This window comes from Capra hircus, chromosome 1 (genome assembly GCF_001704415.2).
Source record: "Capra hircus breed San Clemente chromosome 1, ASM170441v1, whole genome shotgun sequence".
Taxonomy (NCBI): Eukaryota; Metazoa; Chordata; class Mammalia; order Artiodactyla; family Bovidae; genus Capra; species Capra hircus.
Genome location: NC_030808.1, coordinates 40,570,192 through 40,595,531, shown reverse-complemented (window position 1 = coordinate 40,595,531; position 25,340 = coordinate 40,570,192). Strand labels below are relative to the sequence as shown.

At 36.4% G+C, this 25,340-nt stretch overlaps 1 protein-coding gene across 1 annotated transcript in view; it reads right to left on the bottom strand.

Moving 5' to 3' along the window:
- The window catches only part of EPHA6 (EPH receptor A6), a 970,250-nt gene that overhangs the window by 160,855 nt on the left and 784,055 nt on the right, over positions 1 to 25,340 (bottom strand). Inside the window, exon 12 of the mRNA XM_013972057.2 lies at positions 1,905 to 2,030. Within this exon, the coding sequence (XP_013827511.1) occupies positions 1,905 to 2,030 (126 nt within the window). The remainder of the gene's footprint in view (positions 1 to 1,904; positions 2,031 to 25,340) is intronic.

Here is a 25,340-nt window from a genome sequence, read left to right as displayed (position 1 = left end):
GATTATTGAAAAATATCAGAGAAAGTATACAGGGATCATTTATCAAAGTGATATAAGCCAGAAAAAGTCAGTTTAGTTAATTTCACTTTGAGGGAATAGGAACAAGTTTAGATCTATAATTTTTTTATGAAGCAATTTTGTTATACCTGATTTGTATGTAAGTAATGAAAACTGAACTGAGTTTTCCCTCCCATGAAGGCTGGAGGCGAACTTGGCTGAAAGCTTAGATGAGCAGAGTGCCAGTGTTCTTTTAGATTCCTCTCTGGAAAGTTGTTTTTGTGTATGTGTTATAGAAACACTATCTTGCTTCTATCATTCTCAGTGGCTAAATGACAAGGGTTATCACTTTTACCAGTAATGGTGAATAATTCAAGTCTCTACTGAAGTTCATATTGTCATTTCTGCCAAACATACCTAAATCCACCAAGATTTGTCATTAAGAGTTAAAGATTAAATTATCAAAATACAAATCATCCGTTCATCTCTCCAATTCCAATTGGTGAAATCTTAATAATATATATTAAAGCTACATTTTTTATATTTGCTGTTAACTCTGAGAGCTCAGTTTATATAGACTTCTATTTCTAATTTTTTGCAACATTACCATCACTACCACCACCACCAACACCAACAACAATAAAATTTCTATGCAACTGATACCACTTTGTTCTAGAGAGAAAAAAAGGGTGGCATCACACTCATGAGAATAAAAATTGCTAATTTTTATTTCATATAATTTTGGTCCCTACTTTATCCATGGCATTGTTGGCCACTTTAGTAATTATTTATCTAATGATAAAACCAAATGACATGGAAGCATACTTATGGTTTGTTACTTTTTGTAGGCAAGAGTAACTGAAAGTAGGCAAGGGTAATTGAAAGGCAAATGAAAAATGTCAGTGTAATAATTTTAGGCTTTGATGCCATAATTTTGTTAAGAAAAGTAAGAAATTTGCATGATGAGATTTTTTTTCCATTTTATTCCCTAGTTTTTCAAATGCTCTCATTATTTGGCTGGCTGGGTCACCCTCGTGAAAATATAGGATCATTACCATTATTTGTAGCATAGTATTATCTATGATATAAAAACCACAAGAATTATGATAAAAATTCAAGGATCAATATCTTAATTCCATTTTTCTAAACACATGTAAAATGGATTTGCATGCTTCATGTAAAAGGGAGGAAGAAAGCTGGATATTTTACAAAATAACAATAATAAGACAATTTATGATTATCATAATACTAAGGATAATATAAAAAGTGATTTACTAAATTTTGAAATTATATTTTTAAAGGTTGAATATCCTATATTTTATTGTTCTTCATTTATAAAATATGGTTTTGGTCAGATTGATATTTCTAGGGAAGTGTGCATTAATTTTCTTCCTCAGAATTGTCTTTTTGCTAATGTTAAATGTCACATTTGCTACTTTCTCACTTTTTTCAAATCATTTTTCTTTAGTGAAATGGAACTTTATTTAAATCTCTGTAAACTATAAATAAAGAATTATTTTTCAGTTAATAAAACTCAGTTTTAAATTCTCTTTTCTAGCCAATTCCAAGTGGTAAAGTGTCTTAAATTCGACCTTGTTTTATTCTTGAGTTACAAATTTGGGACCTGAATCTTTTGTTTTTATTTGTGAAAAATCTTCCCTAGAAGAAAGAGGCAGCACTACACTGAGATGCTCAGTTTACAGATTCTTCTTCCACTTCCTTTACATTATTCTTGGAGCATCATGTATCACAAATGTGGTTTCTGCATCTATTAATCAAAAAGCCACTTGCACTTCTGTTCAACAATATATTTCAGAAATATTTATTTCTGTATTGTGGGTTTGTCAATTGTAAGCACAGTTCTACTGCTGTATCTGGTGGCAGAAAACTTCACCTGAAATACCTACCAGCAGGAATCCTGGGGGGCAAAGATCCTCCCCCTGGCGCTGGATGCGGGGCCTGGAGGCTATTTAAAAACCCTGCCCTCAGGAAGCTGGGGCAGAACGTTTCCACCCCAATGGCCGGGAAGGATCCTTTTAAGAGATAAAAATGGACGTTAATCAAAAATTCTTTGTGGAAAAGCTGTTGATCATTTAACTGGAACAAAACCTACAATCAACAAAGACATCAAACCTTACAAGGAAGTTATGTAATTACAAAGAATGGAATGCATTTTTATTCATAAATTTATGAAATAAACCTAGTTTTTTGAAAAGAAAGTTACTCTTATCTAGTTACAATTAAAGAGGGTTAGAAGCACCAGAATACTAAGATAACTTTCTAAACCTACATTTGACAAAGGGGACATAAATGTTATTGATGTTGCCTGTTTACAGAATTCACCTCCACATGCGATAGAGATATGCAGAAAATAGCCACAGTAGGATCTGAGATGTGTGCTGCACTATGAGAAGTGGTGCCTTACTTCAGCTGTACCAGGATGAAAGCCTAAAATTAAGAAGACTTCTATACCATGCAATAACTACACACATCTTTGAAACAGTGGTAAGAAAAACAACATACACATTTCTTAATTTGCTTCATTTTTAATTTGCTTAATTAGGGACCAGACATAAGAGTTTGCAAAGGTAGAACCACATGCTTTTTCACTTTTAAGAATGCTATTGAGAAAGAAACAAGAAAAAGTAAACTATTTGGAAGTTTATTCATAAAATAATATAATTGGGAGAATGGCATTCTAACATGTATACTATCATGTAAGAATTGAATCGCCAGTCTATGTCTGACGCAGGATACAGCATGCTTGGGGCTGGTGCATGGGGATGACCCAGAGAGATGTTATGGGGAGGGAGGAGGGAGGAGGGTTCATGTTTGGGAATGCATGTAAGAATTAAAGATTTTAAAATTTAAAAAATAAAAAACTAAAAAAAAAAAAAAGTAAAAGCAAGTCAAAACAAAAATATAATATAATGAATCACGGACGAAAAGAATGTCAGAGCTACAAAGGACTTCAGAGATCATCCAGTCAAAAACTCCATGTTTTACAGATCAAGAACTGAGGACTGGGGTGGGAAAGTGATATCACACAGCTGGTGGACTCCCAGGACAGTCTTTACACTAAAGATTAAAAATAAATAATGAGCCACTTCCTATTTGGAAGATCATGATCTCCTGATTCTGAATTAGAAACCTTGCACTTTGGAATAGTGGCATTACAATTTGGTGTCTCAAGGACCTAAAGAACACTAAAATCATTCAGAAGAAAGTATAACATAAATGCAATATTAATGCATTGGTAACTGATATGGTACATGTAAGTTTAAATCACAATAATACCCTAAAATCAAGTTACCCTGATGGTTGTAAGAAACACATCTCATTCGAGACCTCTGAAACCCTCATCAGGAACAGCAGTTTTCCTATGGATCCCTCCTTCCACAAGTTCAAATTTAGAAAGTGCCATATTTTTGAAAAGGACCTCCCAAGTGGCCCTAGTGGTAAAGAACCTGCCTGACAAAGACGGAGACATAAAATATGCGTGTTTGATCCCAGGGTCCCGAAGATCCCTTGGAGGAGGAAATGGCAACCCACTCCAGTACTCTTGCCTGGGAAATCCCATGGGCAGAGGAGCCTGGTGGGCTATAGTCCATGGGGTCACACAGTCAGACAAGACTGAATGGACTTAGGGCACACATTTTTTAAAAGACTTCACTCTGTTCTTTTATACAAACTTTACCCCTAAAATAAGTTAAAATTTTGATTTTTCTTTTAACTTTAACTAGGATTACAGGGATCTGGTATACCACACTCTATATATCTTGCTACTGTGGAGGAAGTTGTTGCTAAAGAAAAAGCAGCATTTCTCAGATCTTTAGAGTTTGTTTGTTTGTTTTACAAAAGAACAAAGTTATAATGAAAGTTAATGGTTGAGGCCTATATATTGTGCATTGGATTAAAGAAAGCCTAGAGAGAGTATCATATACTGTGAATAAATTCGTTTTGTTGTGGATTCTATGGAGTTTTAGTAAAATGACCCAGCAGAGCTGGAGTCTCTTAAACATTAAAAGGTGTGGCAAAAGAGAACAAAATGGCAGAGGAGTAGGTGGACATGGAGTACATCTCTCTCCATGGATACATCAGGAATACACCTTCAGACACAGAAGTTCATGCAGAACACCAGTTGAGAGCAGACAGGAGTACCTGACCAGTGGAAAAGAACATATAGAACCATGTAAATCTTGGTAGGATGAAGGAACTAGGGGGAAAAGTAGGAGTGTTAGTAAGATTGCACCTGCCCTCGGCGGGTGGGGGAACTAAAGCAGAAGTCCGATTCCCTCATCCAGGCAATTGTCTGAGTCATAGGAGAAAACATTTGAGACTGAGAGTGAAACAGCTGATCTGTGGCAGCGTAAATGGAATGAGAATCAGACAGTCCTTGCCACAGCCATACAAACTCAGGACAGGGACGCAGGTTCCCTGGAAGGTGCAGCTGCTGGGAGGTGGAGTTCAGGGGTTGTGGAATAATCCCAGGGTGAGGGCTGCTGTTGACTGCAGAGAGATGGATCGAGGGGATGTGAGGGAGGACATTGTGGTGGGAAATGCCTGTGGAGGAAAGCCAGGCAGCCATGGAAGCAAGGCAATACTGCTGAGTCACACGGAAGGGGTGGAGCCATCACCATAGTCTTTCTCTCCCCACACACCAGCATTGCTGGTTGAACAATAGAGAGGCTGGCCCATCAAATGCCTGCCACACTGAACTACAGAATAGGACCCCACCCAAGGTGCCCCTTTAAGTGCCTGATGCGGTGATCTAAGAGTAGGACCCCAAACAGGGGGGCCCCTCTATGTGCCTGACATGCTGAACAACAGAGAAGGATCCCAGCAAGGTAGCCCTCTAAGTGCCTGAAGGCGGAGCTACAGAGAAAGACTGGCCAAAGAGGCCTTCTAATCACCAGTTACAAGAGGCTGAAAAAAAAAAAAAAGACTCTGATAGGGCCATAACTCGTGCCGTGGAGGCAGCCCAAGTCCTTGTACACTTGCTGCCTCCAGGGTCCCCACAAGCCAAGTAGCCATGCCGCCTTCATGCTCAACTCTCACTGGGGCAGAGCTGCCACAGACAAAAAATGTCTTGCATCTGTGCGCACAGGGTCACTTCTGTAGTGTTTGACTCTTTGCGACCCTGTAGACTGTGGCCTGCCAGGCTTCTCTGTCAGGGAGACAGGAGGGTTTTCTAGGTAAGAATACTGGAGTGTTTTGGCCAATACTGGTTGCCATACCTTTCTAAAGCACTATTTCCTGCTGCCCTAGCTGCTAACTCCCTTGAGTACCTGATGCTGCCAGAATCCCTGCGACCCAAGCAGCTGCGCCGTCTCCACACCTGGCCTTCACAGGGTCTTCACAAGTCCTCCAGGGCAGTCTCAGGAGCAAACCCCAGTGGATGACCCATACGTAGAGGTGGAAATAAAACCACAATTGAAACCCATGGACAGTGTGGATAAGGAAGAGGACCTAAAACGTTCCCACCAGCTGTACAAGCTGCAGATTAAATCCACACAAACTAGGCAGACTCTGTGTCTATGGAATATATAAAAGGTCACTGAAAGCTCCCACAAAATAAAATGCACTAGTTTTGATAGCTGTGGACAATGGAGGCAAGAACACACAGGAATAGAACCAGGTTAGAATCTGAGCTGCCCCCACAGCAGGTCCAGAGATCAATACCGTGTTGGAGCGCGTCCGAGAGAGGTGAGGTGGACTGTGACTCCCAGAGAGGGAAAGGACTTTGACAGCAGTGACTCAAGAAAAACATTTATTATTCTTATGTTTTGACTTGCTCTGTAGATTCTTTTGGATTGTTTTTCCTTTTTGTTCCCCCTTTTCCCCCTCTGTTGTAGTTGTTGATTTTATTGGCACTGCTAAATCGCTTCAGTCGTGTCCGACTCTGTGCGACCCCATAGACAGCAGCCCATCAGGCTTCCCCGTCCCTGGGATTCTCCAGGCAAGAACACTGGAGTGGGTTGCCATTTCCTTCTCCAATGCATGAAAGTGAAAAGCGAAAGTGAAGTTGCTCAGTTGTGTCCAACCCTCAGCGACCCCACGGACTGCAGCCTACCAGGCTCCTCCATCCATGGGATTTTCTAGGCAAGAGTACTGGAGTGAGTGCCATCAAGCTTTTGAGCTTTTTTTTTTCTTTCTCAGTTACATTTTTTATTTTGATAAACCTCTGCCTCTGCGTTGGGCTTTTGCAGTTCTGTGGAGTTTTCCCTTTTTCTTTTCTTTTTAATTTTTAAAATCTATTATTACTTTCTCTACACTTATTCCATTGTTTGCTTTTCCTACTATTCTTTTCCCCTTGTAGTTAATCTTTAATGTATATAAATATTCTTCATCTACCTCTATTTAATTTTGCATATCTATTCTTTCTTTTCTTTCCTTTCCTCTCAACATATTTGTTAGTTTTATTTTCATTGCTTTAATCCCCAGTTGGCACCTTGCTTTAATTTCATTTTCCAGTTTGTACTTTAGTTAGTGTTGTTCTGGTAGATATAATTTTTGTTTTTCTTTTGCTCACCAGGTCAACCTATGGTACTTTATTTTTGTTGGGCTGTTTTTATTTTACTTATGGGTGTATACCTTTTTTTTCCCCCTTTTTCTTTCTTCTTCCATTTTCTTTTTTTATAATTTTTTAAATAATTTTAATTTTTAATGTTTTAAACCTATTAAATTTTTTCTACATTTATTCCTGTTTGCCTTTCCTACTGTACTTTTCCCCTTGCAGTTAATCTTTAATGTATATAAATCTTCTTCATCTACCTCTATTTAACTTTGCCTATTTATTCCTTCTTTCATTTCTTCCTTTCCTTTCCTCTCAACATATTTGTTAGTTTTGTTTTCATTGCTTTATTCCCCACTTGGCACCTTGCTTTAGTTTTGTTTTCCAGTTTGTGCTTTAGTTAGTTTTGTTCTTAACTGGTAAATACAATTTTTGATTTCCTTTGTTCACCTGGTCAATCTATTGTACTTTATTTTTGTTGGATTGTTTTGACTTTGCTCATGGGTGTATATGTATATGTGTATATTCCATTATTTTAACTATTATTTGTCTGATTTTGTAACTACTATTTGTCTGGGGTTCATCTTTGGTTTCTTGTTTTTGGATATTTGTTTTAATCTCACTGAATGCCATAACAAACCACTTGTGGAATCTTCTTTCTTGAACAGTGATCAAGCCCAGAGCCTCTGGAGTGGGAGCACTGACTCCAAGACCCTAGACTACCAGAGAACTAACCCTAGGGAATATCAAATAGTGAGAACTCACTGTAAGGAAAGCACTTCAATACAAGACCTGGCACCACCCAACCACCAGTGGCACCCTGTACAGGACGCCTCATCTAAACAACAAACAAACAAACAAAACACAAACCCAATCATCAGCAGACAGGATTACCACCTCACTCAGCCTTGCCCATCAGAGGAAAAACAAACAAAAACACAGCACAAATCTCACTCTATAGGAAGCTTACACAAACCACTGGGCCAAACTTCGGAAGGCAGAAACCAAAAGGAAGAAAGAATTCAATCTTCTTCAAGGAAAGAATTCAACTTTCCTTGAAGCCTGCGAAAAGGAGACCTCAAACACAATAAGTTAAAAAAAAAAGACAAGACAGAGAAATACTACACATAGGAAGGAACAAACTAGAAACACGGAAGTCCAAATAATTGAAGAGGAAATAGACAAACTACCCGAAAAAGGATTCAGAATAATGATAGTAAAGATGATCAAAACCTTGAAAACAAAATGGAGAAAATGCAAGAATCAATAAACAAAGAAGGAGAAGAATTAAAGAGTAAACATTCAGAGATAAAATACAATTACTGAAATTAAAAATACTCTAGAAGTAATCAATAGCAGAATATCTATAGCAGAACGAATCAGTGAGCTGGAAGATAAAATGGTGAAAATAATTTCTGAAGAGCAGAATAAAATAAAAAGAATGAAAAGAACTGATGATAGTCTCAGAGACCTCTGGGACAATATCAAATGCACCAGCATTCCATTTATAGGAGTTCCAGAAGAAGAAAGGAAAACGAAAGGGTATGAGAAATTTTTTGAAGAGATTATAGTTGAAAATAGCTGAAAGGAAATAGTCAATGAAGTCCATGAGGCACAAAGAGCCCCACACAGGATAAATCTAAAGAGAAATACGCCAAGACACATACTAATCAAACTAACAAAGACTAAACACAAAGAAAGAATATTAAAAGCAGCAAGGGAGAAGCAACAAGTAACACACAAGGGAAATCCCATATGCTTAACAGCTGATCTTTCAGCAGAAACTCTGCAGGCAGAAGGGAATGGCAGAATATTTTTAAAGTATTGAAAGGAAAGCTACATTTCGTTTTGAAATGAAAGGGAAAGGGAAAGGGAATTTACAACCAAGGTTACAATACTCAGCAAGGATCTCATTCAAAACTGATGGAAAAATAAAAAGCTTTTCAGAGTAGCAAAAGTTAAAGAATTCAGTACCACTAAACCAGCTTTCCAACAAATGTTAAAGGGACTTATATAGTCAAAAAATATAAGAGAAGAAAAAAGATCTGCAAAATCAACCCCAAACAATGAAGAAAATGGCAATAGGAACATATATATCAATAATTACTTTAAATGGATTAAATGCTCCAACCAAAAGATAGAGACTGGCTGAATGGATTAAAAAAACAATACCCATATAAATGCTGTCTACAAGAAACCCACTTCAGACCCAAAGACACTTATAGACTGAAAGTGAGAGGATGGAAAAATATATTCCATACAATTGGGAAGCAAAAGAAAGCTGGAGTAGCAATCCTCATATCAGACAAAATAGACCTTAAAATAAAGAAGATTACAGGAGATAAGGAAGGACACCACATCGTGATCAAGGGATCAATCCAGGAGAAGACATAACAATTGTAAATATCTATGCACCTAACATATGAACACCTCAATACATAAGACAAACACTAACAGACATAAAAGGAGAAATTGACACTAACACAATAATAGTAGGAGACTTTAACACCCTACTCACACCAATGGACAGGTCATCAAAACAGAAAATTAGTATAAAACACAGCATTAAATGATACATTAGATAAGACAGATTTCACTGATATCTTCAGGATATTCCATCCAAATGCAGAAGAATACACCTTCTTCTCAAGTGCACATGGAACATTCTTCAGGATAGACCACATCTTGGGTCACAAATCAAACCTCAGTAAATTTAAGAAAATTGAAATCATATCAAGCATTTTCTCCAACCACAATGCAATGATACTAGATATCAATTACAAGGGAAAAAAAACTGTAAGAAACACAAACACATAGAGATTAAACAATACGTTTCAAAATAACCAACAGGTTACTGATGAAATCAAAAGGGAAATCAAAAATTTCTAGAAACTAATGACAATGAACACGGATTCTCAAAACCTATGGGATGCAGCAAAAGCAGTTCTAAGAGGGAAGTTTATAGCGATATAATCCTACCTCAAGAAACAAGAAAAACAGCAAATAGACAACTTAACTTTATACCTAAAGCAACTGGAAAAAGAACAAAACCCCCCCAAAATTAGTAGAAGGAAAGAAACCATAAAGATCCGAGCAGAAATAAATGAAAGAAACAATAGTAATGAAAAGCTGTTTCTTTTGTAATAAAACTGTAATGAAAGCTGGTTCTTTGAGAAGATAAAACTGACAAATCTTTAGCCAGACTCATCAAGAAAAAAAGAAAGAAGAATCAAATCAACAAAATTAGAAATGGAAAAGGAGAGGACAACAGACAATGCAGAAATACAAAGGATTATAAGAGAGTATTATGAACAATTATATGGCAATAAAATGGATAACCTGGAAGAACTGGACAGATTCTTAGAAAAGTTCAATCTTCCAAGACTGAACCAGGAAGAAATAGAAATTGTGAACAACCCAATTACAAGCACTGAAATTGAAGCTGTGATATATTAAAAAAAAAGTCTCACAAAAAACAAAAGCCCAGGACCAGATGGCTTCACAGGAGAATTCTATCAAACATTTTGAGAAGAGCTAATGTTTATCCTTCTAAAACTCTTTCACAAAATTGCAGAAGAATGAACACTTCCAAACTCACTTGATGAGGCTACCATCACCAAAACCAGACAAAGACAACACACAAAAAGAAAACTACAGGCCAATAACACTGATGAACATAGCTGCAAAAATTCTCAACCAAATTTTAGCAAACAGAATTCAGCAACACATCAAAGTGCTCACACACTATCATCAAGTTGGGTTTATTCCAGCAATACAAGGATTCTTCAATTTATGAAAATCAATCAATGTGATAGACCATATTAACAAATTGAAATATGAAAACCATATGATAATCTCAGAGGCAGAAAAAGCCTTTGACAAAATTTATCTCCCATTTATGATTTATAAGAAACTGATGACAGAAATCAAAGATGACATAAACAGATGGAAAGATATTCCATGTTCTTGGGTAGGAAGTATCAATATTGTGAAAATAACTATACTACCAAATGCAGTCTACAAATTCAGTGGGATCCCTATCAAATTACCAATGACATTTTTCACAGAACTAGAACAAAAAATTTAACAATTCATATGGAAACACAAAAGACCCAGAGTAGCCAAAGCAGTCTTGAGAAAGAAGAATGGAGCTGGAGGAATCAAGCTTCCTGACACTAGGTTATACTACAAAGCTACAGTCATTAAGACAGTATGGTACTGGCACAAAAACAGAAATATAGACCAATGGAACAAGATAGAAGGTTCAGAAATAAATCCATGCACCTATGGGTACTTTATTTTTGACAAAGGAGGAAAGAATATAGAATATACAGCCTCTTCAATAAATGGTGCTGGGAAAACTGGACAGCTACATGCAAAAGAATGAAATTAGAACACTTCCTAACACCGTACACAAAGATAAACTCAAAATGGATTAAAGACCTAGATGTAAGACCAGAAACTATAAAACTCTTAGAGAAAAACATAGGCAGAACACTTGATGACACAAATCAAAGCAATATCCTCTATGATCCACCTCCTGGAGTAATAGAAATAAAACCAAAAATAAACAAGTGGGACGTGATTAAACTTAAAAGCTTTTGCACAGCAAAGGAAACCATAAGCAAGGTGAAAAGACAACCCTCAGAATGGGAGAAAATAACAGCAAATAAAACAACTGACAAAGGATTAATTTCCAAAATATATTTCCAAGCCTCTCATACAACTCAATAACAGGAAAACAAAAAATCCCATCAAAAAGTGGGAAAAAGACCTAAACAGACATTTCTCCCAAGAAGTCATACAGACGGCTAACAGATACTTGAAAAGATGCTCAATACCGCTCATTATTAGAGAAATGCAAATCAAAACTACAATGAGATATTACCTCACACTGGTCAGAATGGCCATCATCAAAAACTCTACAAACAATAAATCCTGGAGAGGGTGTGGAGAAAAGGGAATGCTTTTGCACTGTTGGTGGGAATGTAAATTGATACAGCCAGTATGGAAGATGGTATGGAGACTCCTTAAAAAACTAGGAATAAAACCACGATATGACCCAACAATCCCACTCTTAGGGGGAGGAGACCAAACCCTGAGGAAACCAAAATGAAAGAGACATGTTTATCTCACTGTTCATTATCACACTATTTATAATAGCTAGAACATGGACACAATGTAGATTTCCATTGACAGATGACTGTATTGCATAACGAAGTTGTGGTACATATATACACAATGGAATATTACTCAGCCATTAAAAGGAACACATTTGATCCAGTTCCAATAAGGTGGATGAACCTAGAACCTGTTATACACAGTGAAGTGAGTCTGAAAGAGAAAGATAAATATCATATTCTAATGCATATATATGGAATCTAGAAAAATGGTACTGAAGAATTTATTTACAGGGCAGCAGTGGAGAAACAGACATAGAGAATAGACTTCTGGACATGGGGAGAGGGGAGGAGAGGGTGAGATGTATGGAAAGAGTAATATGGAAACTTACATTACCATGTGTAAAATAGATAGCCAATGGGAATTTGCTGTATGGTTCAGGAAACTCAAACAGAGGCTCTCTATCAACCTAGAAAGGTTTGATGGGGAGGGAGATGGGAGGGAGGTTCAAAAGGAAGGGGATATGTGTATACCTATAGCTTATTTATGTGGAGGTTTGAGAGAAAACAACAAAATTCTGTAAAGCAATTATCCTTCAATGAAAAAAAAAAGGTGTGGCAAAAATGCTAATATAAGCCATAAAGTGCTGTGAGGTAACCTTCCACAAACAATCAAATTAATTACTCTTTTGTTCTTATATGAGATATTCATCATTGAGAATAAAGTAAACGTGAGCCTGTGTGTGGTACTGCCAAAATAAGGTATTTTCCACATTGCAATGTTTCATCACCATCTGAGAAAACATTTATTAACATACAGAGCTTCACTGAATACCAGGTGGAGATAATTATATCATACATTTATAAAGCTTTCTTATTTAAAGTTACAAAAGAAATAGTGATCTTACAACAGGGGAAATAATTACAAGAAATTCAGATTTTATCATATGCTGTGAAAAATAAAAATGATCCCATTTTATTTGATTATAGATTTATTGAAATCAAGGAACAATAAACCTGGTTCAATAATACTAGATCATTTTTAAAAAATCACCATGTACAGGAAAGTAAAAAGGACATAAAGGATATTATCTTTAAGAAAAATCTGAGGAAAAAAAGCATGTAGAGTGGTGACTCTAAATAATGTTAATCTGCTTCACATTTAGAGATTTTTATCTGAGTTTTCCAATTTATATTATCCAACACTATTCAAAACTTTTAACTTTGAAAAGATGTCCATTATATTAACTCCTTGAAAGAAACTAAATGCAAGTATTATTTTATTGCTTTGATTACACTGATTGCTACTTTTGTTGTTGTGACAGCCTGCCATCTTTAATAGCAGCTTTCATTTTCCTAAACTTGCTCCATCATTCATAATGGCTTTGTTATGTTTATTTACTGTGGTTTAAAAGATCTTTCATTTATTGTAGCATCTCTTCAGTAACTGTCATTTTTTTAAATATCTGAGACAATAAAACAGAAATGCTGGTGCACATGAATACATATTCCGTTGAGATATCATATTATGCCACATTATTCACATTATGTGATGACACTGCCTTATAATTTTTCTTCTTAAGATCAGTCATGTCAATACAGACTGCACAAAACACAACTCTATGTTTTCACAGTTCAATCAGGAAAACTAAAGTTATCCTTGTTATAATTCCTTTATCACTTAATCCATAAGAAATTAAGTTCATGAACCTTTTAGAATTTGATATAAAATAATTTTAGTCTGATTTGCTCTATTTCGTAAGTTGCTGACCCTCTTTTTTTTTAGATTAATGGTGGAATTTATTAATAAATTACATTGCAGCTCAATAATAAAAAAATCTATTATCTGTACCAGGAGAAATATAAATTTCTATAAGTATTCTGATTCTAGTCACTTTCAGTAGACTATTTGTTAATATAAATTAGATTTTTATGTGATGAGAATATTTCTCTCACCATTACAAGTTTGAAATGTAAAATGTGTCCTTTCACACATGCTTTTTTTAATTGAAGGATAATTGCTTTACAGAATTTTGTTGTTTTCTGTCAAACTTCAACCTGAATCAGCCATAGGTATACATATATCCTTTTCCTTTTGAACTCCCCTCCCATCTCTCTCCCCATCCCACCCCTCTATGTTGATACAGAGCCCCTGTGTGAGTTTCTTAGCCATACAGCAAATTCTTGTTGGCTATCTGTTTTACATATGGTAATGTTAAGCTTCCATGTTACTCTTTCCATACTTCTCACCCTCTCTTCCCCTGTCTCCAGGTCCACAATTTTATTCTCTATGTCTGTTTCTCACATATGCTTTTCTAAATCTCAAATTCTTGAGTTTCTAGTTTGTTAGTGATCTTGAGTTGGTGGGTTACAAAGAGATCAACATGTGACATTAGCATTATATTGTCTGTAATAGAGTTAACAGTAACTGGGTGTTCTGTAGTTTTCTTTGTTAAATCTGATAACCCTAATCTAATATGATTTCAAACACTTACGGATATCGGATAACTAAGAGACATTTAACTACTGGTGTAAGGTAAATGAACATGTCACTGGCTGCAGGGGTTTTTTCTACCTTTCATTAGTTCAGTAGTTCTCTGTGCATTTAGGGAGCCTTGCAAATTATGACTGGGGGAAGACATTACTGGTCTTTAGTGTATGTGTGGGGGTGTTTGTGTCAGGATGCATGTTTAAGGCATTACAGTAAGTGGAATACTCCTTGCCTAATAGGAATTCTCTCTCAAAATGCTGGTGGCACCCACTGAAAAACACTGTCTGAGAATAAAGAATCCTAAAAAAAAAAAAATGGTTGCTAATGAATAGGTCACATAATGTGGTCCAGAAACAGTGTGAAGAAGTTAAATCAGCTTATATTCTAACATTTGGCTTGATCAATTAATGAAGGACTGATCAGATCATCTGAGAGTAATCTGGCCTGTAGAGTAAGCAGCTTTCAACGAATCATAATAAAATATATTTAGCACAAACTCAATGAAACAAATCCCATTTTAATTTGATATAGCAGCAATCTCTCTGAAATAACTTTGTTAGAAATTAGATATTATTAAGAATTTGTGTAAAAGATAACAAACTATGACCTTAAACTTTCTGTATTTCAATTTCATTTATGAAATGAAAATAACTCTACCTAATGGGACTGTTTGTAGGTTTAAATGAGAGTAAATTACCATAAGCATAAGACAACATTATTAGAAAGCCCTAATATTTTTTATTTTATATATGTATATTTTAAATTAGAGGCTAATTACTTTACAATACAGTGATGGTTTTTGCCAAACATCAACATGAGGAGGCATTAGGTATACCTCTCTCCCTGTCCCATCCATCTAGTTTGTCACAGAGCACTGGATTTGGGTTCCCTGCTGTCATACTTCAAACTACCACTGGTTATCTATTTAACATATAGTAATGTATATGTTTTAATGCTATTCTATCATATCATCCCACCCTCTCCTTTCCCCCACTGAGTCCAAAATGTCTGTGTCTCATTTGCTGCCCTGCAAGTAGGATCATCAATACTATCTTTCCAGATTCCATATATATGTGTTGATATATGATATTTGTCTTTCTCTTTCTGACTTACTTCACTCTGTATATCCAGCTCTAGGTTCATCCACCTCATTAGAACCGACTCAAATGTGTTCCTTTTTATAGCTGAGTAATATTCCAAACATATACACAACTTTCCTACCCATTCATCTGTTGATGGATATATAAGTTGCTTCTGTGTCCTAGTTATTGTAAATAGTTGCTGCAATGAACATTGGGGTACATGTATATTTTTCACTTCTGTTTTCCTCAGGGTATTTGACCAGTAGTGGGATTGCTGGATTGTATGGTAGTTTTATTCCTAGTTTTTTAAGGAATCTCCATACCATTCTCCATAGTGGGTGAATCAATTTGCATTCCCACCAACAGTGTAAGAGGGTTCTCTTTTCTCCACACCCTCTCTAGCATTTATTATTTGTAGAATTTTTAAATGATGGCCATTCTGACTTGTGTGAGATGATATCTCATTGTATTTTTGATTTGCATTTCTCTAATGATGAGCAATGTTGAGCATCTTTTATTGTTCATTAGCCATCTTTTTTTTTGGAGAAATGTTTAGGTCTTCTGCCCACTTTTTGATTGGGTTGTTTGTTTTTTTCTGATATTGAGCTTCATGAGCTACTTGTATATTTTGGAGATTAATTCCTCATCAGTTATTCAGTTTGCTATCAATTTCTCCCATTCTGAGGGTTGTCTTTTCACCCTGTTTATAGTTTCCTTCATTGTGCAAAAGCTTTTTAGTTTAATTAGGTTCCACTTGTTTATTTTGTCTTTATTTCCATTATCCAAGGAGGTGGGTCATAGAGGATCTTTCTGTGGTTTATGTCAGAGAGAAAACAAACTGCCTATGTTTTCCTCTGAGAGTTCTATAGCTTCTAGCCTTACATTTAGGTTTTTAATCCATTTTGAGTTTATTTTTGTATATGGTGTGGAGTTGTTCTAATTTCATTCTTTTACACATAGTTGACCAGTCTTCCCAGCACCACTTGTTGAAGAGACTGTCTTTTCTCCACTGTATATTTTTGCTTCCTTTGTCAAAGATAATGTGCCCATAGGTGTGTGGATTTATCTCTGGGTTTTCTATCTTGTTCCATTGACCTATATTTCTGTTTTTGTGCCAGTACCATACTATCTTGATGACTGTAGCTTTGTAGTATAAGCTGAAGTCAGGAAGGTTGATTCCTCCAGTTCCATCCTTCTTTCTCAAGACTGCTTTGGCTAATCAGGGTCTTTTGAGTTTCCATACAAATTGTGAAATTATTTGTTCTAGCTCTGTGAAAAATACTGTTGGTAGTTTGATAGGGATTGCATTAAATCTACATATAACTTTGAGTAGTATATCATTTTCACCATATGGATTATTCCAATCCAAGAACATGGTATATCTTTCCATCTGTTTGTGTCATCTTTGATTTCATCAGAGTCTTATAGTTTTCTGCATACAGGTCTTTTGTCTCTTTAAGTAAATTTTTTACTAAGTATTTTATTCTTCTTGTTGCAATGGTGAATGGGATCATTTCCTTAATTTCTCTTTCTGATTTTTCATTGTTAGTGTATAGGAATGCAAAGGATTTCTGTGTATTAATTTAATATCCTGTGGCTTTACCATATTCATTGATTGGCTCTAGTAATTTTCTAGTGGCATCTTTAGGGTTTTCTATGTGGAGAATAATGTCATCTGCAAACAGAGACAGTTTTACATCTTCTTTTCCAGTATGGATTTCTTTTATCTATTTTTTTTTTTCTTCTCTGATTGCTGTGGCTAGGGCTTCGTAGTGGTGGGAGTGGGCACCCTTGTCTTGTTTCTGAGTTTAGAGGAAATACTTTTAGTTTTTACCACTGAGGAAAATGTTGTGAGTTTGTCATATATGGCTTTTATTATGCTATGTTCCTTTCATGCCTACTTTGTGGAGAATTATTATCATAAATGGGTGCTGAGTTTAATACAACCCTAATGTTTTAAGAAATAAATCTCTTTAGGTAAGAAACTGAACTTAAAATCAGACCTAAATTGATAAAGTCTGTTCTATTAATATAAAATGAATATTATTTCAAAATATTTTAACTTCATTCCTTTAAAAATATTCTGTGAGTGGTTTATAGTAAACATAAAAATATAATAAACACAGTAAAACAATAGATATACATGAGATAAATAAATTAGTATTCATATATTTGAGATTTGGGGTTCAAAAATGTTTCCTGATACAGAGGGACTAAAAATATGGAGAGCTAAGAATTGAATATGTATCTATTTAGAGTAGAGATTCTTTCTTCAACTTTAGGTGTCCAGTATAGATTTCTATAACTGATACATCGTAGCCTCTCCATAAGTGTGTGTTTTAGGTTAATGATGGTACGTCTGAGCTACAGTATGAATAATTTCAAAGTTCAATGACAACAAAGTCTGTTAAAACAAATGCTATGTCAAGGATTGTTTTTCTTGAGAAATGCCCACTTCTGAGCTTTCAAAGATTCTCTGCCCCTTTCCCTGTCTGTCTGCTATCTATCCACGTATCCATCACCTGATTTCAGTTGTCCCTTCCTTGTCTGATTGTTTGTGTTTCCCTCCACTCCATGTGTATCTCATGTATGTGTCTCTTCTGTTACAATAATTTACAGCATTACTCATGTACTTTTCCCTGAGAGATGTAAAAGAAAATCACAAGATCATTAGGTTTGTTTGAGCGCAGGCTTTCTAGTTTTGATGGTGGAAGAAGATCAATACTCTTAACAGTTACAAAACCAGTGAGGAAGACCAGCAACAGTAAGAAGAGCCATTTTCATGTAAAGCACTGGAACAATGTCTCTGTTACTTCACTGAGATTTTACTTGGGGTCTCTTTTATAACAGCATGCAGTTAAGAAAAAACTAAGCTGCTCTGTCTCATTTGGTACAGAAAATATTCCTCCCTTATTATAATGCTTGAGATGAGCCAGCTGGGAGCCTAGCTTGGTCTCTTCTAAGCTGATCAGAAGATGCACAGGGGAGGGTTTCAATAAATGCAAGTTGAATAAGTGGATATGTAAATGATGAATGAAAAGTGACAAATTGTTCCTCAGGCAAATATCTTGCTAAGATCTAAGGAAATAGTCTGCCTGCTCACTTGCTTCCTAGGCCAGTGGCAACTTTCTAATGACTAGCCAAGAGCTATTTTTAATTAGGCTTAGAATGTGGAAGGGAATCAGTCTGTTCATGAATAACTCATTCATTTATCCTTTTATCCATTTATGGACTTATTTATTTATTCAGTAAATATTTATTGAAGCACCTCTTTTTTAGCTGGCACTATGACACATTTCTAGTACAAGAAGAGGAAATCAAATAATTGTTGATATCACATTATTATTTTTCAGGAAATGATTCTATCTAAGCTAAGCCAAAGATCCAATTACAAATTTTTGCCCATTTCCTAAATTCTTATAAATGGAAATATGCCTATAATTAAATTAATATTTTCCTTTTAGCATAGCTAATGTCCATGCATATTCTTTAGTACCAAACACAACTAAAGAGCACGCAATAATTACTGCTTTGTTTTGGCTTCTTTTTTTTACCCTTCAGATCATTGCTATATGAGTTCTAAAGATTTTTTTCATCCTATTGTTCAATAGGTCACAATAAAATTATTGAAGTAAAAAGAGCAGTTTCATGGCTAAATTTTTATGAGTTAATCTTCAGTTCTCTTAAAAAGAAATTTTCAGTTTTCACTTTTTTTAACTTTCAAGATATGTATGATAACATTGTTGCTATAAATTATTTTTTAAGACTATAGCATTAACAAGGAGAATTAAAATATTTTCAAGCTCATTGAGAATATTTATTGAAAAGTACATTTTAATTAATATGTAATACAAAAGTTCTCTGACTTTTTAAAAACAAATACTTAAAAGGTACCTAGTTTCTTAATACGGAAAATTAACTTGGAGTAGAACTTCTCTAAACTTCCTTTAAGCTTAAAAGTCTGTTTGCTGCTGCTGCTGCTAAGTTGCTTCAGTTGTGTCTGACCCTGTGTGACCCCATAGATGGCAGCCCAGTAGGCTCCGCCGCCCCTGGGATTCTCCAGGCAAGAACACCGGAGTGGGTTGCCATTGCCTTCTCCAATGCATGAAAGTGAAAAGTGAAAGTGAAGTCTCTCAGTTGTGCCCGACTCTTAGCGACCCCATGGACTGCAGCCTACCAGGCTCCTCTGTCCATGGGATTTTCCAGGCAAGAGTACTGGAGTGGGTTGCCACTGCCTTTTCCAAAAGTCTGTTTACCTAATTTTTATTCCATTGCTACATTAAATTAATATTACATTTTCCCCAAATATGGGTTACGTCCAGTGGTCTTACCTATATTTATATTCAGTAGGGCCTAGAATCTTAATTAACAAAACAGTGTCTAAGTAAATATACAATCTGCCAATACATCTATCAGGTTTAATAGTGAAAACACCTAGGCTTGAGGCCAAACAGAACTTTGACTCAACCATTCACCATAAGTAACTAAATACTGATACTTAGTCTGATACTTCTCTGATACTTAGTCTCTCCATTTTAAAATGGAGCTAATAGTAAATATCACTTATATTGGTTTATTGTGGATTATTTAGGAAGTGCCTATTAGTGGCCGATGGTAAGTGATAAATGAGGGACATATATTTCTTCTCTTTAATCCCTTAAACTTGACCTACAATCTCATGTCTCCACACCTTAATGATATTTCCCTCTCCTGGAAGGCCTTCTGGCCCCTATGGAAACATGCCTTACATACCTGGTAAGATCTCACTATTCCTTCTTCAGTACCCCTGCATAATGTTAGCTACTATAATAAAGGTAGAATGCTATCATAGGGACAGTATTTATTTGTTTACAGTGTTATGATACCAAAATCAAATGACTTTAGGGAACAGTCAAGTTCAACATTTATCATTGGTGACAAAGGCACTGAGTCCAGCTGTAGGGTGAAAGTTCTGGCTAAAGACAGTGAATTCAAATGTTTTAAAGAATGCTGTAGAAATCAAATAAAACACACCTCCAGGCTGACTTCAGCCTGTGAGCTGCCTGCTGGTCAGTGGATGACATGTTTGTCTTCCTCACCAGGTTGTGATTCCCTCAGAATATGGATGAGTCAAGCATTCTCTCCTGTATGTCCACTCCCAGAGCTTGTGCATGGCAGGAGCCCAATGTAACAGTTATTGAATAGAATTTAAATCATCTTAGACGAAGAGCTCAAAGCTTGAATTTATCTGGATGAATATAGAATTGGACTGATGTCAGAGCTTTTAAAACAATGCTGGGAAAGATTGAAGGCAAAAGGAGAAGAGGGTGACAGAGGATGAGATGGTTAGGTAGCATCGCTGACTCAATGGGCATAAATTTGAGCAAACTCCAGAGATGGTGAAGGACAGGGAAGCCTGGCATGCCACAGTCATTGGGGTCACAACGAGTTGAACACATCTTAGCAAGTGAATGAAAAATACTCTAATAATATAAATATTGTCAAAACTGTGTAGAATTATTCAAGTTCAATGAGATTTATAACTGAGCACTTTAAATGCTGATGCAGAGCCAGTGTTTTGGAACCAGGACAGATTAAGATTCTACAATTCTTTTATCTAAGAAGTGGTGAAGGAGTGAACTGAAATTGAAAAGTGTGTCCTCCTGACTGAGTGCCTTTGTGGGCAGATACCTACCCACCCTTTTCTTTCTTGGGCCAGACTTTTACACTATTCATTCTCTAAAAAATGCTTTTACACTTCAGGTGCCAAGGAGTCAGCTAAAGAGCTGTTAAGAATGCTAAGAAGCATTTATCAGTGTGTATAAAAAGCTAGATCTGTTTAGCTCACAGCCAAAGTGTGCTATGTATTTGATGCTTATGAACTATGGGTGTATGTTACATTATTAAAGGGAGGGTTGCACCTTTAGCACATCTGATAAAGAGGTCACAAGAAAGGCAGCATCTGCCTTTTTGTAATTTTCCAGGGCTGCCTACTGATCAGACTGGCCACTAGTTGCTAGTGTGTATCCTTCTAGTGTGTGTCAGGTACATCACACTGTTGCTTTCTCCAGTACAAAGTATGAGTTTAATTTCACTGCCAGGTACTGATGAAAACATCTTTGGCAATGTTATCTACAAAAAATGTGCTAATACATACCGGGCATTTCTCAGTTATGGCTGTGCTGCATGCTTAGTCGCTCGGTTGTGTCTGACTCTTTGCAGTCCCATGGACTGCAGGCCTCCAGCCTCCTCTGTCCATGGGATTTTCCCGGCAAGAATACTGGAATGGGTTGCCACCTCCTTCTCCACAATTAAGGCTAAGATATTTAAATTCCTTTCAAAATTTTGTTGGCTTTTTCAGGTCAGAATCATACTCATTTTGCTAACTATATGGTGTGGAATAGATGCCGGGATGATTTTGGTTTATTAATTACCATTCTGAAAATTGGATTGGTCTTGGAATAATCAGGAAACACAATTAGTCTTGAAAATAACTGAGAGAAGCCAACAGAAAACAAAACTGTTCAAGTCCCAAATGATTTTATGTCAATTCTGATATCACAAGGTATGACTGGGATGGCACCATAATAGGAATGGTGTTGGCAAAGACACATTCACTTTTCTAGGAAGGTACTTATTGCTTGAGGGAAACATGTGGGACTTCTGTCCATGTCACTGCCTGCAACCATACATGGAAGAAAGAAACACTTAGGAGAACACCTCCCTGGGTCATTCCAGTTCAGGGCTTGTCACTCTTCAGCTTAAAAATTCTCAAAATCTCCTTAATGCTGAGCAAAAATCCAAGATAAAAGATTGGCTTCAAAATCCTTTACTTCTTAGTTCAAATACACTAGGATATCCACTGTTACTTTAATGCGTTGCTCACTGCTAGTACGAAGTGAGCAAGGCCCATTATGGCCTAATCCATTCTAAAGTGAAAGTGTTAGTCGCGCAGTCGTGATTTACCCTTTGAGATCCCACGGACTGTAACCTACCCAGCTCCTCTGACCATGGAATTCTCCAGGCAAGAATACTTGACTGGGTTGTCATACCCTTTTCCAGGGGATCTTCCTAACCAAGGGAGTAAACCTGGGTCTCCTGCATTGCAGGTTTGTTTATTGTCTGTGCTGTTCTACATGCCCTGCTTAAGTGCCACATCTTTTGAGAGAATTTCCCTTTTGTCACTGCAGGAATAATCTTGCCCTCATTGGTGCTCCCTCAGGAGGTAGCAAGGCTGTTAGCCACAGGGCACAAGTGTTGAAGTAGAGGGATCCAGTGTCAAATCTCATGTGTCAAAGCAGTCACTTCAACTCCTGAGGCTCAGCTCCCATTTAGGTAACATGTGGAAATAGTCAGTTATGAAGACAGTTGTACAAGGAAGCTTATTAAAAGCCTTGCACAAAGCAGACGGTCAAGGAAGACTTCCCTACCCACCTTTCTTGGTTCTTTTCCTTCTTTCACATATAACACTATCACATTTTTCCCTTATAGTTTATGTATTTCTATTCATGACATGTCTTATACTAAATTTCTTAAAGAGTTTCTTATTTTTATATTTTAAACAGAACCTGGTACCTTATATTATATATAGGAGTCATTTGTGATGATAACTGATAAAAAACAGGAACTCTTATTACAAAGCATATCTTCAATTTCCTTATTCATGACAATGTTATTGTTGGCTTTGTTGCAATTGGTTTAGCAGGTGAGTCAAAATGTCATTAGAGTCATAAAAATGTGATGTGTAAAGCTACTCTCACTAGCTCCTATGTTCTTTACTGGCAGACACACAGATTGACATGGAATGTCTCTAACAGCCAGAGAAGGGGGTCTCCACATGTGTCCTACCATTCACTTCTTTCAGTTTTGCCTATATGGCCTCTCATTTATGACTGAAGGATCAAAGAGAGTGAAGCTCTTGAGGGCAGAGCAATCTGAACTGTTTGGGTCCAAAAGAGTGAGGCATGGAGCTAGAGATGACATTCTCTGAAGGAACAGGCTGATTCTGCATCCATTCACTGGGAGCCATTCTCTCTTAGAAACAAGTGAGCAAGTTAAACTACAGCCTGAACAAACTAGTAACTGTGTTGGGCTCTATTGTCAATGGAGATCTTAAATGTGAAATGAGCTTGAAAAGAGTCAGGCATTATCCAGTTTTATGTATTTTTAAATTTTTATTGATGCTGTTCCTTTTAAGTTTGATGCCTTTGAGGTCTATATTAACTTTCAGGTCTGATCTAACATTCATTCCTGATAATAAGGGAGAAAATGGAATAGACTCAAAGAAGCCTAATTGTATTACTCTTAGGCCACATGAACAGCATATGTCGGGATTGACTGAAATAGCCTCTCTCTACACTACCACTGTTTACCATTTGGCTCTCCTTGGTAGGCCATTAGACTGAGCTCAAAATGAGGATCCAAGTACTTCTTGTTTGGTGAGAACTGTTGAAGGAGATTCATGGATTTTGTACAGAGAAGAAGTGAGAGAAAGAGAGCTGGCAGGTGTTGCTCAGTGTCAAAAACACCCCCATAAATGTATTCTTCAGAGCTAGTTCCAAGACAATTTCAGACTCTCATGTCATTAGATTACTGGTTCACTTAACATACATGCTTTTTATTACATTCTGGCTTGGATGTAAATTTGGGTAGCTTGCAAAAATATTCTGCTGCTGGTGGTGAATGATTATAGCTTCTTGGATATAGTGACAATGTGTGAGAAACTGCAGCTTCTAACACGATATATGTGGAGAGGAAAACATTTGGAAGCAGTCTGAGTGCATTTTATTTCTGCATTGGCTCTTTGGGCACCCAGCCACTATCAAAGCATTATTTAACAAATTATGGCACCACAAAAAAATATTTTATGCTCTGGATGTTAGTTTTCAAAAAGAGAACCAATAAATGTCTGGAGTTACTATCAAAGAGAAGAACAGGACCGAGTTAAAATTTAGAGAATGTTTTTATTTGCAAGCGGAAAAAGCTCACTGCTTTCAAAGTATTACATTCGATTTTACTGCTATTTAAATAAGCTCATTTTGTGTACATGTTGCTGCTTTAACACCAAAAGAAAAAGATGCTGTTTATTGATACTTTTAAGGGGCCAAGTCATTTTATTATACAGTGGTGAATATATAACCAAATTTTACAGTTTCAGAGTTTAGAGAACAATGATGCAGTTTGGCTTATATTTGATTTATAAAAAATTTCAAAAAAACCAGCTCTCTCATTTACCCTTTGAATATTGGCACATGTGCTATTAAATGGAACAGATCATTATACTGTCTTATTGTTTGAGACTGTGGGTAAATATTGTGTCATATGAATCACCCTTTAGCATCAATAAAGTTGGGCCAGTGGAGAACTGGGGTGATAAAACTACTTCCTGGAAGAAAGCTGTTCACCCATGTGAGGCAAATTTAGTGTGCAGGATGAGGTAATTTACTAAATGGTACCCTGGTGCCCTAGAAGACTTAATTCACTGCAGTTGAATGAGCAGTTGGATCAGACTCAATCATTGAGCGTTACCCATTCATACTCAAAGGCATATAGATCTCACACTGAATGTTCTTTAATTGGGTGCATATAACTCCAGGGTAACCTGGGTATAGGGTTGGGAAAATAAAAATGTGTGGCCTAATTAGAAAGCTGCATTTAAACTTGCGTTTCAAATTACATTTCACAGCACTGAATGGCAGTGACCTAAGAAGATAAAGTATTTTCAGGGAAGGAAAAAGGAAGTGACAATATCATTTCTTAACTGTAATCACAACCTCTGAGTTTGGAGAGAGTCCCAGAAAGTTTGTATTTTACGTATAGATTTAACTATAATCTAGCAAACTATTTATAGAAAAGAAGTGGTGGCAAAGATAAATACTGAATAGTGGAATAGGCTTGTCAAGAAATGAACAATGAAGAAGAGATGGATTTTGGAGTAAACGACATATATAGATCAAGGAAAAATGGTCGCATAAAGTTCTGTATTTATGTGTGTCTGTATGTTTCTGAAGGGCTTCCCTGGTGGTGCAGAGGTTAAAGCATCTGCCTGCAATGTGGGAGACCTGGGTTCAATCCCTGGGTTGGGAAGATCCCCTGGAGAAGGAAATGGCAACCCACTCCAGTACTCTTGCCTGGAGAATCCCATGGACGGAGGAGCT